Source organism: Eutrigla gurnardus (genome assembly GCF_963514095.1).
Source record: "Eutrigla gurnardus genome assembly, chromosome: 12".
NCBI lineage: Eukaryota > Metazoa > Chordata > Actinopteri > Perciformes > Triglidae > Eutrigla > Eutrigla gurnardus.
In genome coordinates, this window is record NC_139926.1 from 16204025 (window position 1) to 16219565 (window position 15541).

Consider the following 15541-nt stretch of genomic DNA (forward strand, 5'->3'; position numbering starts at 1 on the left):
GGCAAGTCAGTCTTGCTGCTGATATAAATAAAGGAAAATATATAAACACAAAACAAAGGCCTATTCATTCTCTTATCTGTCACTCAGCTATGAAAAAATAAATAAATGTTAATGTTGCTTCCTGGTGGCCTAATCATTAAACCAGCAATAACGATATTTCTTGGCAACTCAGAAGCCACAAAACCGAAATGTAAATAACATTTAATCACCTTTAAAGTTGATATAGCCAAATTGTCAGAAAACATTTGCCTATTCACACAAAAATGCAACGCTAGTTTTCATCTGTAGTCGTATTCAACAGACCCACACACGCAATCTATATTTTTTTTATTTAATAACTTAAACAACTCATATCTGCCTCCTAAGACGACAAATGGCCTTTAATGAAATGCTTACTAGAAATGTCCCAGAATACTTAACCAAATGCTTTAATGGGGGAATACAGTATCCAGCCATATCTTATGCACACACATAATACTGTTTTTGACATCTCATATACAGTTTGAGTGGAGAATGTGTTTTAAAATGTGAGTAAACGTCACACATTTTGGCATATCTTTGGGGGTGTAGCATTAAAAGTAAACCCAGGCCGTCAGCATTTTGCTAATACTCGTCTCGATGTGTGGTGGGGAAAAAAAACCAGCTGCGATGTTCAAGATTTCTTTCATCTTCAACACTGACATCAATTTAAAATAGACATCCCACCATCTGCCAACATGTTTATGGAAAATAAATAACATAGAAAGACACAAACATAACAAAAAGGAAAAAAACTCACCCCCAGTATGCCAGACTACTGTATGTTAAAGTAGCATGCTTACACCATTAAGTGGAATGCTTTCATTCATTGGCTAAACAGAGTGGGTTGTACCGATAGGAGTGCTTTGACATTTCACTGAGTGCAGTTTGATGCAAATATATAGATGAAGCCAATAAATTGGAAATGAGTAAAGAATCCGATTGATAACAAAACTGCATTCACATAAATCTATCAAGAACTTCCAGTATCAGACAGGCGACTCTCACACACACACACACACACACACACACACACACACACACACACACACACACATATACACACACACACACACACACACACACTGATGGATCGTGTATGTAGCATGGCTCCAGTGTCGTGATATCAGCTTAGTCAGTGTTCATTGGCATACGGGGCCCCTGTCAGGTAGCCGTTGGTCCCGTGATTTTTGTTGGTCCCGTTGGAGGCGCTGCTGCTGCTGCTGCTGCTGCTGCTGTTGCTGTTGCTGCTGTTGCTGCTGCTGTGGTGCTTGTGATTGGGTGAGGGGCTGTCATCTTCATCAGAGCTGGACTCGATGTCGCTGCGGTCATCTTTAGACACCTGCAGAAATAAAGAGGGGATGCTTGGAGATTACATTGTTTCTCATTTAAATTCTCATCTGGTTCATTATCTGTGGCAGCCCGTACGTGGCGATGATACAAATGGGCTTTTATGTGTTAAACGGCGAGGTTTTCTGCTAATCAATACCAGGCAACAGGCTGTAAAAGCCATACAATCTATTTGTAGAGACCTCTTAACAGGACATTATTTTGCCAGTTAATGATTATATTCATTATTGATTGATTGCTTCATTATTTAGACTGTAAAACATCAGAAAATATCATATAATATATCCCATTGTAATAACCCAGAGCTTGGCTTTGCCTTCACTTTATAAGGATAAAACTTCCAGTTGACAAATTGGGACAAGTGAACGTTTAGCATTTTTGCCTGATAAATGACTTATTAAAAAAAAGCCATGGCTAATTATTTTATGTTGATTAACTTATATAGTTGTTAGCATTGACGTTCTATAATTAAACAAGCATAGATTCATCCAGTATAATATTTACAAATAAATTGACAAAATAATTACAGGACTACCAATAAAAAGCAACTAATGGTAATAATGAGATGGAAAAGTTTACATGCTGATGTTTGGTATAATACACATTCCAGTGCAATATGTACAATATTTAAGAACTTTCTGTCTGGAATGAAGAGTTATATGGTCTGACTGGCTGATATTGCCATACCTAGAGCCATGCCACAAGCAGATGCTCTAATCAGGTTACGGCTGATTGACAATCAGGATGATGAATGCAAATGATTACAGCTACGAGAGACATGAGATTCAACTAAGAACACAATGCACCGTTATCATTAAGACAGTTCCATGAAGGCTACTTACATGCAACGGATTCCATTTCCCCACCTTGAAGGATACAGGTTCGCATGGAGAATAGAAAGGGACACAGTGTTTATATATGGACTAGCAGCGACACGTCCTGTGTAAATGGAAGGATGTGCATTGGGGCTATGCGGTGTAGTGGCTCACCTTTCCTTTGGAGATGGCTCGGCACGCCGTCTTCACTATGAGGTAGGACCAGAAGGAGTGAAGAAGCTGCAGCAGGATCAGGAGCAGGTTGAAGACCCACCAGGACGGGTAGGGCCCTACGATCTCCCAACTCTCAAACAAGGTGGTGTTTAAAATCCTTCCATAGCAACAGAGGGAGAGGGAAATAATCAATCTTCTTTTATTGGATGAACTCGAGGACGTACAATAAATCAATCTTCTTTTATTGCATGTCCTCGAGGAGCAGGTTGACAAATCCAAAAAGTAGAGAGTGAAAAGAAACGAGGCCCTTCGTCTTGCATGGAACACCTGCCCTTTAATGGTGTGTTTGTTTGTTCGAAAAAGCATTTTTGTTTATAGCCCAACAGGGCTAGAAGAAATCAAGGGTAATGGTAAATGTAATTGCAAATGGAGGAGGAAAAGCAGTCACGACATGTTCACATGACGTGATCAAAACTTCAACGATTGGCGTTAAATATATCCACTGAGGCAATTGCTGCAAATGGCTGTCTGTGAATCATCCTACGGATACTGAAGCCATGGCAACAGCTTTACAGTAATGACAACTTTACTGCTGATGTGGTGGGGGTTGGCTCAAATAAAGTAAAGTATCACCATATTACAGTGAAACAAAGGCAGAGAGCTGTGGGGTGTTGGCCAAAACATGTTTGAAGGCTTTCTTAAAATATTATCACAAATACATGCAGAATAGGCTGAAATATGACTGCAAGGGATTTTTATGTTGATCAAGAATCTAAAAAAGGTATCTAAAAAAAGCAGGAAACTGATAAATTTCCTTTTTCTTGTCTGCTCTGCATTCTTTCAAGGACTAAAATTGATATGTGGTAACTAAATATCACCACAAAGGGTCATTAGAATTGGCTACAACTCGATAAGACTGATTACATGAAATAAAGCGACACCACAAAATAAGATCTTTGTGAGTAAAAAAAAAGAAAAAAACCCTTTGATGATCTAACCCGACAGTGTTTTCAATAACAAAGCAATAACCATAACGTACTGCTTTTCATTTGTTGATTTGTTTGGCTTTGAAAGGTTAAAGCTGCGGTATCCATAGTAACTATTACTTAGCAACAAAATTCAGAGAGATGTGTATGAACTACAAAACGTTGTGGAAAAAGTATTTTTTTTTAAAAAAGCACAGATCTTCATGGCACTGATGTGCGGAGCATTTCAAGCATCTCCTGCTCCGGGTTTTTGATTCTCTGACTGTCTGCATGGACTGTGTTGTATTAAAATAACACACCAACACTATTTCAAGTCAAGTCAGCCTTTAGAAGAATGCTTATTATTGTATCCGAGAAAGAGAATAACACTTACCAGACGGGGTAAACTCCCAGCCTGGAACTTATGAAGAGAATTGCAAACATTGCAAACAGGAGGTTGCACAGTATCTGACATTTGGCGTAGTTGGCCATCTTGGCAGCCTCGGGTTAAACAAAAAAAGGAACAATCATTAATCTGATCATGTAACCAACTGCTGCAGGATGAATTGCGCCTGTATGATAGAATCTTATATATTGTCCATAATATAAGGACTATAGTTAAATTCAGATGAAGCTGGATACACTCCATCCACACACACAACCATGGTTGACTATCTGTCCATATTCTCTCACTCCTCACCTCTATCAGCACGTCGGCTGCATCGTGGAGACACATGACCAGCGTTCCCACTCGTGCCATGTTGTTCACGTAGGAAAAGGTTATGAGGGAGATTGTTGCCACATGGTGCAGGAACATAATCAGGAAATCCTGGGGACACAGTTGCCAAGGAAACGTCACACAACTAGAGAAAGTACAGCCGTGTGGCCGCTTGAGTTACTGCATGCGGCACAAACTCAGGGCATTCAGTACAATACAGATGTCATCAAGTCATGTAGACGTGACTCCTCCGTACACACAATAGCAGTACGCAATAGCTTTGTGTGTCTATGGTAATGCATAGATTTTTGTCATAATTCTGTATTTTAAAGAAGGCCCCTGAAGATGACTGAATATGTGGAGCCTATTTTTTTTTTAAACTGGCATGTTTTCATGAACTTCAAGCATGCTTTGATCAAGTTAGCAGCTGCATAGTAATTACGTTGCGGATCAACGTCTTCCAAAATAAAAGCCCTGTCTTGGTGAGTCGTGTACGTCACGTGCCGCTGCGTTTGGCAAAGCTATTGAAAAGATCTAAAAAGTGATGTACAAGAAAGAAAATGATTAATCGCCACTTACACCAACATAGCAAGTACAGCCTCAGTGTCTGAGAAACGCTGTGTGCTGATCGCATGCAATCGCGCGGTTTAAAGCAGGGGCGTCAGCAGCATTTGATATTTGGGGGGGGTCCTGTTTGGGCGGGGGGGTCTGGGGGTCCTGTAATATTTCCCTCTAAACCAAATTGCAATAGAAGTTTAAAGTGGCATGAAGTAGAAATACTCAAGTAATGTATAGTACTTGCAGTAAATGTACTTCCATTACCGTAGCTGAAAATCAGGTGAAATCACATGACAGTCTAGCTTTGGTCCTGTCTCGGTGTGAGCCATTAAGTTTGAGATAGCCTTGAATGAAGCTCCGGGCGACACGGCGAAACATTCCTCTAGCAAATCTTATGTAATGTTTCTGCAGGAAAGCAACCAGATCCAGTCCAATATGGAGACAGCATGAGGAGGAAGATGAGAAGGAAAGAGCAATGATGCAAGATACAGAATGAAAGCCAGGCAAAGAGTGTGCGGGGAGAACATACTGGAATTGGCAGGGGATGCAGAGGACCTCCTCAGTGTAGTACTGTGCATGAAAAAACTGAAAGGAGAAACAAAAAACAGACAACATGCCAACAGTCAACAAAGAGATGACAGAGTGAAGGCATACACAGCATGGCATCATGGGGGCTGCTGTGAGGGCAGTGAGTGAGGTGTTTGTTCGGTGGAGAGGGCAGAGCCGGGGATGGACTGGAGAGGAGTATGATCATGGCTGAAAGGCATGCAAATTGGTACTTAATGAACCAAAGGTGGAGCCATTTTTAATACAAAAAAGAAAAAGATGAAAGTGATTGAAGAATGTTTGTGAACAAGGTGATATCACTTCTTACAAATACTGAGCAGATTGGACGTTTTGAATGTGCATACTACTTATATTCCAATTTTTAATTATGAACATAAAGTTAATGTCACCTGCAGCAGCTCACTGGAAGTACATTTAAATGGTTAATACATGACTGAAGGCAGTGCTAACATTAACATGTAAACACTTGTGCACGGTATGTGTGTCAATTGTTTATTTTTCAGGATGAATGTGCTATTCCTACCAGGATGCTTCCTACTTCCTACTAAACTTGATTGCATGAAGTCCAATCATGTCACTTGATGGATTCTTCAAACGCCTTTATGATATTTGAGTATTGTGCGACACCATCATGTCACGGCTTATAAAAGTACAATTATTCGCTGATCGTATCACACAAAAGCTTCAACAATAAGAAAATAAAAAAAAAAAACTCTTCACCGGTAGTTGGGGAAAGTTTGAGACATGTTTTCTGATTGTTTGAAAAAGTATTTATTATGTTTGCCCTCGCAATATTAACGATGAGAATACACTGAGGCGGAAAGCAAATTATCTCAAGCAAATAGACTAAACATTAGAGTCATGGCAGTGAGAAAATAGATGGAGAGAAGCAATAATGTATTTTCTGTGACAAAACCAACAGAACAGATATGTCTGTTTTCAACACAGGAAGTGACTTAAACTGTCACTCGTTGCATTAACATTCAATGATCCATGTTATTGTTTTTATATGTGATGTCTTGGTGTGATTTGCAGTCACTCTTACCTTCCTCCTGATGTCTGTGAATTGGGAAAAGAGTAAGGACAGGTAGAAAGACAGCTCCAATATATAGTAATAATGGATGTCCACAGTCAGTGGCTGCATAAACACAAAAAGCAACAAGGTTAGAATAAATATTTGAGAACTTGGTAGTTTTGGTAATGCAAGTCATCTTGTCGCATCATGATGACTGAGGATGGGTGCATTTAAATACCTGGTAAGGGTAGTTGTACCAGCACTCTTTAGTGTTCCAAAGCCATGTAGTCTGCAGAAAATGAAGAGTAACTTACAAATTAATACGTTTTAACCTATATAAAACACATACAATTAGATTATATTTGATTATATATGTGGCTGAGGTTAAGACTTTGTCATTTCATCAAATCTCATATGTTATGTTTGAATAAAACCTTTGAAGAGCAGGCTCCATTAACTTCAATATAAATGCAGTGTCACGCTGTTCCCACACATACAGTTGGAGTGCAATTCAATATGTAATTTCAGATCCGACACATGAATATGAAAAACAAATAATTCCATTGATGGATTCTGAATGAAATCAAATTGATATGCGAGATATTGTTAGTGTATAATTTGACAAAAAGCTAAGATATATTACAAAGGGAGTTCATCCTCATATGAAGTCATGACATATTGGCATCAGACCGAGAACAGAAATGGTAACTGTAATACATAACAATGTGTTATAAGCAAACAGTGACCCAGGACTTCTTCTCCACTCCTCTCCAGACCTGCTCTATGAATAATCCCACAGAGACTGGAGCCTGAAGCAGGGATTGCCAGGGAATAAACTACTTTTTACTATTAAATTTACTCTGCTATCTCAACTTTTGCTCTGTTGGTTATACATTCATGCATTTCATGAATATATGAATATAATATATGAATCTATCTCAATCAAATATTTAAGTCATATGTAACTGGCACATTGGACAAAATTACACCATTTCCAAAGTCTCACAAGAATAGCAAATGTAACTTCCTAACCAACTGATGGGAGTATATGAATAGACTAGACTCCTAAACCCCTTGAACTACACACGATAACATAAGAGTTTAAGAATACTCTTTTGGTAAATTTTCAACTTTACCAAACGATTTTCAAAACCGAGTGGAAATGGGCGCAACATTTCAAAGGTAAAGAAAAGAAAACGTTCAATGTAAAAAAAATTTTAGTTGGCTTTATGTTTGTTATGAAGGTTAGCATGCATGTAGCTAACATTAGCTGATTTAGCTAAAGTTCTTGCTAGCCCACGTGAAGGATAAGCTAGTCCCCAAACGTACTAGCATAAGTAAACGCCAGAATTTCAGTTGCTTCGTTGTTGTCCTGCGTAGAAATGTGAAAAGTACTGTCACTGTGCTTTTGATAATTGCTTATCTATATAGATATGAAGCACACATACCTTCTTTCTTCTATTAAAAGCCTAACTAGGGACGGGAGTTGGAAACTAGCATCAGCTATAATCTCTGTATGCAGAACAGCAGTCACATTAACTTGTTTGTAATGAGTGGAAATGTTAACCTGCATTGTCCCTATCAAATAAACTAAATTAAATTAAATAAATGTCAAATGCATCTAAAGCATGCTAACTTGATCTTGAAGGCTATTTGATGCAAATACCCCAATCAGAGCCGTGAGCATCATTTTCCCTGACAGCATATTTAAATCGCTCTGAAGCACAGTTTTTAATGTGATTTACACACAAGCTGTCAACTTACTAAGGTTACTATAGTAACCTTTGTTAACCGATGAAATTGCACATGAATGAAATCAGGCCAGCAATAGTAGGAACACTCCCAACAACATTAACGATCAAAAGAAAGACAAATGACCACTGAGTCCACATACTGAAAAAATGGATTGTCTATTTAATGCATGGCATCGTTTACCATTCGTAATGTTTTTTATTTGTCAACTGCTCCCCCTTTCCTTGTAAGATTCATTATTAATGAACACTGTTTGCACAAGGCTTTATTACAATTGCCCTGACACAATTAGTCCTTTGCACCAGAATATAAATTGTACTTGCCAGTCTCATGACTAGGCAGTAGTCATGCCAGAAACCACAAGAGTTTCATGCTAGCCCATGTACTTCCAAATGTGCTGTAGAAAATGGATTTAAACTAGTGAATCATGCTAACTTTAAAGCATAACAGCAGACTGGTGCTCAGCTTGTCCATAAGGAAAACTTACCTTTTTAAGGAAACGCACTCCATAGGTAAATATGTATAGATAGAATGTAAATCTCCACCTAAAAAACAAAAAGGAAACATATTTATTTATTAATAAATACATTTTTTTTGTCATATATAATGAATGTTAAGTCCAGAATGCCCAGCATTTTACTTTTTTACATTTTGTTTACATGACTAGTGTAGTCTTAACTTCGGGCACAACAATAGTGGTTTTCATAAGTCTGTGGGCTGAATGTGGAATGTTTTATATGCTTTTCATTTGACCTTTTTTTCTTTCCCTCTTCCACTTCAATTTCTCAAGTCTAGTCCATACTATAATTTTAATTTTGGATAGGAGGATATAGGATCCTTGTATCCAAGTGTTAAAACAAGTGTTTTAATATGCAAAAAACAATAATGCAGCTGCATCACATCCCAATATATAAACATTACCAGGGGATGTGTTCACGAACACCACTGCTTGTTCTCTATATTACGTGTGCCTTTTTGTCCCCGAGGTGTACACTATGTGGCTTTCATGCCTGTAATCAAAAATTTGAAGTGGTTTGACTGCAATCTATGGTGAGTCACTGAAAACAGTACATAACTGACTTCACATTGGTGAGATCTGGGGGCAAAGACTAGACACTCTCACTGTCTCAGCCCATCTTACATTTACATTTACATTTAGGTCATTTAGCAGACGCTTTTGTCCAAAGCGACTTACAATAAGTACATTTGTCAAAAGAAGGAAACAAGGAAACCACAACGAATCATTGCCGATAAAGTAATGACTTGCTCTGTGCTTATAAAATGCACATAATTTACAGTAACTACAGCAACACAATGGTAGGGAAAGTGATCTAAGGTCTGAGCTTACAGGCAGAAAAGAAACTAGCTGACACTTCACTGATCAAAGCTTTGCTGAGCAGAAAGATCTGCATATATACCCAAATTAAAACAGCAACTGGGAGGAAGGATTTAAGACTGGCCTGCTTGCAAGCCCCCTTTCTACACAACTCTGGAAGTTGCATCAGCCAGAACCAAAAATGACAAGATGGTAGAAAACATCAGTTGATGACTCACTGATGACTGTGACAGAAGCTATATATCCTCATGTGAGACAAGGTTTTGCATACTTTAAAGGTTGTGTCGTGTAGTTGTTCCAGCTGACCTCACATCCAACATATTCTGTGGATGTTTGTTCAAGATATTCAGTGCAACTCTTTAATGAATGCTAGAGAAAATTGAAACATGGCAACACAAGGCTTGCAGAAGCTGTCATTAAGTGCTCTTTGTGCTTGATCAACAGCATTGTAAAACCAAATTAACTGGACAAGTCTACCTGGCACTCAGTTAAGACTGTTGCATGGCAACTGGTCCATCAAGCCTGCAAGAGTATTTTCTCAAGTGCTGTTGAATCACAATCACAATTGCTTTCCCTGAACAGTTTCCCCCCCAAATCAGACACAGATGGGGGTTTTTTGTGTGTCATTGTGAGTTCTTTTTCAGATGTGTTGATAAGGTTGGTTGTGGGGAAACTAAAATTGTTTGCATTTAATTATCCTAGAGTGAATGGCTGATTATATTCTGCACATGATGAAGCATAGGGCCAATTAAACTTAAATTCATTAGTTCTGGATAGTAACTGTGGGGAACATTATTACGTTAATGTTGTATGATGAACCTGTAGACACCTTAAGAGCTGTAGTTCATATGGCACAAGAGTGGTCTTAGTTATGGGACACCATCCTTTCTTAATTGCTTGATAATACATTAATGAATCATTGACAAAATATCCGATGAGACTGTGGATTTAAACTAGGACAGATCTATTGATCGCCATTAAATCAAGCATACCTGTTTGAACAAAGGAGTGCCTGAGGAAAGGAAAAAATTCTCATTTGATCAGAAACTCAGTAATGAGGCTGGCTGTATTCTGGGCGTAATAAAATGTAATAAAATGCAGGTCATGCTGGCTCATTGTATTCCACGTGGTCACTTCTTCAGGTGGGTAGAACCAGCTTGCTGCAACTGTTTGCATTCAGATGGTTCAACATAACAATTAGTCATGAAGCTCAAGCTCAAAATTCAGCTGTGCAAAAGCCTTAATATATTCCCTCTTTGCTGTTGAATCAGCGGTAACACCTCCTTTACTCTACAGGCATTAATAGCTGTCCCTTCCACCTTCGTGTATTTGTCTAATTTGGCTTGATTACTGGGGATGATTTTAAATTGGCCATATGAAAATGCTTGCTAATAGCCAGTAATTTGAATGTGGTGCTAGAAGACTGCAACTAATTTAAGGAAAAACGTGTGTGGCTGTCCTAGCTCAAGAACACATAAATGGCTTGTCTCTCAGCTGTCCTGTAAGCCTTTGCTGAGCACAAACATGCTTATTCGTTGTTGGCTTGGCGTCTGCTGTAATGCTTCTGGAGAGGTGTGGATATTGCACACAGCTATAAATCGTGCCATCCACTTCAAAAACAGCAAAAATAAACTTAAAGGAGTAGTTTAACATTTTGGGAAATATGCTTATTCACTTCCTTGCCGACAGTTAGATGTGAGGATTGGCCATTCTGCATGGTAAATATGACCAGCGGCCAGCAGCCGATTAGTGTAGCTTGATACGACTGTTAAAATAGAAGGACTGGCTCTGTAATCAAATACATCTAGTAGCTCACTAATTGACACATAATATTAATTTTAGCCATACTAAAAATGTAAAAACAATACGTTGTAGTTATGTGGGTTTATGTGCTGGGATATTTCTTGGCAGGGAAATTAGTGACTTAAAGTGGCCTCACAGTAATGACAAGACTGCATGAAGTGACTGAGACAGTCCAAGAAAAAGCCAGGGGTATTATAGGATATACTGTCTTTTCTATCTAGTCACGGTCTTTATAACTTTCACATGGTTAAAAGTTGCATTATTTCACTTATGATTTATTTGTGAAGATAATTCTGGAAAGATTTCTGTTGCTTTTTAAAAAAAAAAGAGGTTACTGTAGGTTTTTTACAGAAAAAAATCAATACATGAACATGCTGTAACGTTTTTTTTTTGCTGTGTGTCTCAGAAAAGGGAGGTAGTAACAATAGCATCTTCATTATTTCCAGACCAAATGTGTCTGCTACATACTCTCTGTTTGCATAATGAAAAGAATAGACAACAGATCAGCTGTCCTGATGACCTAGAGACAAAGCGAGCTATCGGTCTGCGACAGCTGTGCATGAAGGCCTATTTAGAGTACAATCGCTGCTGGAAGGACTGAAGCCATCCCCATTTGGTGGTTGCACAGTAAGCAACTGAGACAGAGAACCTGGCCAAACTATTGCACAACCCTATCGTCTCCGCGGTCAACTCTGCTGTATGCAGCTTTGATACAGTTGTTGCTTGAATGCCAGCTAAGTACCTTCAAAAAGCTCACTTACAGAGGAGGACAAACTCAGAGGCTGTGTCCGAAATTGTACACTATGCCCTACTCTCTGTCCTGGGAGTTATATATAGAGGACTATATAGAGCACTTTAATGTAAGCTCATCTGTAAGATGAAGAAAAAACAACACTTTTTCAGACACTACTCTGCATTGTTAATTACATCACTAGTTAGTTAAAAGGTGCCAGATCAATGGCACCATCCATTATAAATACCAACATATTTTTTTGTAATAAATACATATTGTATGCTGATTTGTTACACACTCCTGTTGTCAATGTGGGTGCAATTAGCCTATTTTCCCTAATTAATAAAACCTAACTCACATTAAATATATTATTTTTACAGCAGTTCTCATGGACGTGTCTCAGTCGCGCTGCTCTCTCTAGTCTCGTCCATCTGTCTTTGTTTCTTCATGATGATAATAATGCTTGGTCATTTGACCATCGGTTGTACACTTCTTTTCAAGATGAATTGTGTGCTGCTTTGAGTCCACTACACAGTGTTTAATAACACTCGCTTAACATTAGGACAGCACTAGAACATGGCGAACTCACTCTAGTGGACTATGTAGTGAGTAGTGAGTGATTTTGCACACAGCCAGGCTCTTTTGGTGGAAAAGAAAGTCAGTTTGCTTCCACAGATTCCTCTGTGAAGTTGTAACTGGAGTCCAGTGGTTTTATCATCTAGCTGTGTCCTCCTGACTGAACAGCAGCCTCGGGCGGATCAGAGGATGTGAGGCGCCCTGTGTCTCAAACTGCCACATTGGCTCTACTGGTGTCAGACATGACTCTACTCTGACAGCCACTCTCGCTCGTTGGCCTTTAACATCACACTGCTAAGTAACTACAATGTCCCTGATGGCAAATGCTCTGCTGCAGATTAGCTAGTTCTCTGTTACAGCCTGAGTGGATTTGTTGGTTCACACTGGGACACATTTGACTATTAACCCACAGCAGCACCAGCACAATGCGCTTTTGTAAATGTGTGCTTTTAAGCCGCTGCGGAGTTTCCCCTCATTTCCATACAATTTGAAAATGAACAATGAACATCATACCTGCTTTTACTAATGACTGTCAGATATAGATATATAAATGTTAGATAGTGCACTGCAGACTACAAACTTGGATGTTTAAAGAAAAAAATGGCTTGCAAGCTAGGTTGGGGTTGTATGTTGTGGCGTGAAAAATGATTTGCCTTACATGCTTTCACAGAACCGGGCGAGAGTGCTAGGCTTCTCCTGGTTCCGGCGTTGCCTGAACCAACGCTGGATGGTCCGCACGTCCCAGTCGAGCTGCTTGGACAGGCCCTCCAACCTCTTCTCGTCTGGATGCTGGCAAGACAAGATGAACGGTCCCGTTCTTAGATGTGGTTTTCATCGTGGCACAAGTCTCAGGAGATGAACCATTAAACCAAGTAATTAAGAGAACACATGCACCACCTTGGTAATAGCAGTGAAAACCTTCTCCAGGATAGCGTTGGGTTGTGCTTTTTGAGGCCCGTTGGTTTGGATCTTCAGGCCCATGGCACATGGTCTTGCAATAAACCTGCAATTAAAATATCAAGAGACAGTATATTTGGGGTGGATTAAATTTGAATCTGTTTATACTTGGAGATGGGGACACAAAGGATGCATGGATACATTATTTTCTGGTGCTCGGTAACAGTTATCGGCACCTGGACACATGCATCTGCTTGCTCCCTATTCTTCTTTTACTCTTAAATTATGACATTTCCATGCAGAATAAAAGAAGAATAGGGAACGCCATCTTTACACAGAACATTTGCTATTACCACTTTACAAATTATGTGCAGTTTGCAAATCTCTGCCTGGTAAAACACTTGCATTATTGGGAGTGTGGGAGCTCTGGCAGGCTAATAGCTGCTCAAGTTAACAAGTTAACTATATAAAGTCATTTTAGGGATACATGAGTGACCGCTCACTAATTCCCTCAAGAGGTCTTTTGACCCACATATGCATGACAGGCATGGCTGTGACCAGCATGGCTCTGTGTTTTACTGTATATAGACGACATCATTGTACAATAATATTCACACGATGTCACACGTAGCATAATCACGACTGGAGCAGCGAGGTTAGAAGAAACCGCCCGGATTAGCGAGACTCGTCTCCAGTTTCTTTGTTAGGATCGGGGTTTTTTTTGGAGCTGAGGGGACGGGGAACCAGATTTGGGGCAGGTATGGCAACTTGGCTGCGCCGTGTGTTGCTCTGACAGATGCATCAAACGCAGACAGCGCGTAATGCTGCGGGCCTGCAGAAAGAAGGATGATCAACCGTGGCGATGTGGAGGGGCTAGCCAGATAAGGTGCCATTGTTTAGATAACAGACCCGACAAGCGTGGAAAGCGGGTTAACGCGTCGCATCGTTCATCGCGTCGCATTGACACGGCGAAACCGCATCTTCACAGCCACCTGGATTATCGCGTGTGTGTGTGTGTGTGTGTGTGTGTGCTGCTCGACCCACCTCTCGAAAACCAGCCGGATCATGAAGATGCAGAACGCTAGAGGACACGCCAGATAGAGGTCCTCGGCTTGCGGGAACGTCGCCTCGTCTGTGTTTTTTAAGTCAGCCCAGGTTACGTTGTGGGGCAGCCAGAACCGCTCGTTCCAAAACCACGCCAAAATACCGGCCATCTCCCCAGCAGCAGCAGCGGACACCGTGACCGGGTGGAAAGAGAAGGATCCCCGGACGTCTCTCGCGGGCGATCGGACCGTGCAGACTCGGCCGATGATGAGATATCCGTGCGAGATCGCCGTCCGTCCGCTTCCCCCTCAGCTATTCCAGTGTAGGGAAGTAGACTCAATCAGCTCCTCAGCGACTGATTGGTGCGTTGAAATGTCATGTAATACAGTCGCTGCACGTTGTGCCGGCTACACGACGGCGTCATCAAGGGAAATCACTTTGTGTTTCACACCTTTGTAGTAAAACTCAAAGTGTCCTTCTGACCTGACTACAGAAGACCGGCTGCCTTTTTTTTGTTGGTTTATTTCGCTAGTTTTGCACATGTCGTGCTGTTATATTATCATAGGAAACACACAGTAGCCTGCCGACTGGGTGAGGTGTCACCTTTACTTTGTGCTTTTTTGCACAAACTCAAACTGATCGTTAATCATTTTGGTTTGTGAAATTGAAATGTAAACGCTATTAATAATGCAACTATTTTAAGCGACGTGCTTCAAGACCAACACGGTGTGTGTTGACAAACCACGCCGCCTACTGACAGTTGGGAGAAGCCTATTGTTGGCCTCCGGAGATGTGATCATCATAAATTATATGATCTAGTATTGTTGAATAGTATGTTTTTTTTAAAGTGATGAAAACAAAGATTTGATTTTCACTTGCAAACTCTCTTTTTTTTTTTTTTATCTCAGTTGCAAATCATTGTGTAATATATCATATATAGTCCACAAGCACAAACAGGAGCATATGAATACATAATAATGTTATGTTTTATATATTCTGCATGCCTAATATAATAGAAAATGAATCATTACATGTTGCTTTTACTATACTATTTTCTATAATATATTAAATTTACATTTTTACATTATTAAATTTTATATTAAATCTTGAAACTTTATAAATCAACCAAAAAAGGTTGCTGATTAATCTCATGTGTGTTAACAAATTGATTAACCGGTTCATGGTTTTAGCTTTAGCTCCTATGCATTTTTTTAAAATCC

General features: G+C 39.7%; 1 protein-coding gene across 2 annotated transcripts; it reads right to left on the bottom strand.

Annotated features, from left to right (window-relative positions):
* Nucleotides 1-185: 185 nt before the first annotated feature.
* On the bottom strand, nucleotides 186-14641 carry cers6 (ceramide synthase 6). Of its 2 annotated transcripts, XM_084023725.1 has the most exons (12): nucleotides 14322-14641; nucleotides 13278-13383; nucleotides 13039-13169; nucleotides 8420-8477; nucleotides 6419-6469; nucleotides 6211-6303; nucleotides 4023-4151; nucleotides 3717-3823; nucleotides 2358-2514; nucleotides 2211-2234; nucleotides 1273-1360; nucleotides 186-1227 (listed from the first exon to the last, which is right to left on the bottom strand). In XM_084023725.1, the coding sequence occupies exons 1-12, from the start codon at nucleotides 14489-14491 to the stop codon at nucleotides 1154-1156; spliced, it is 1188 nt and encodes a 395-aa protein (XP_083879851.1). In that variant the 5' UTR covers nucleotides 14492-14641; the 3' UTR covers nucleotides 186-1153. The 2 variants fall into 2 exon arrangements, with proteins under 2 accessions (XP_083879851.1, XP_083879850.1); XM_084023724.1 differs by having other exon boundaries at nucleotides 186-1360.
* Nucleotides 14642-15541: the final 900 nt, after the last annotated feature.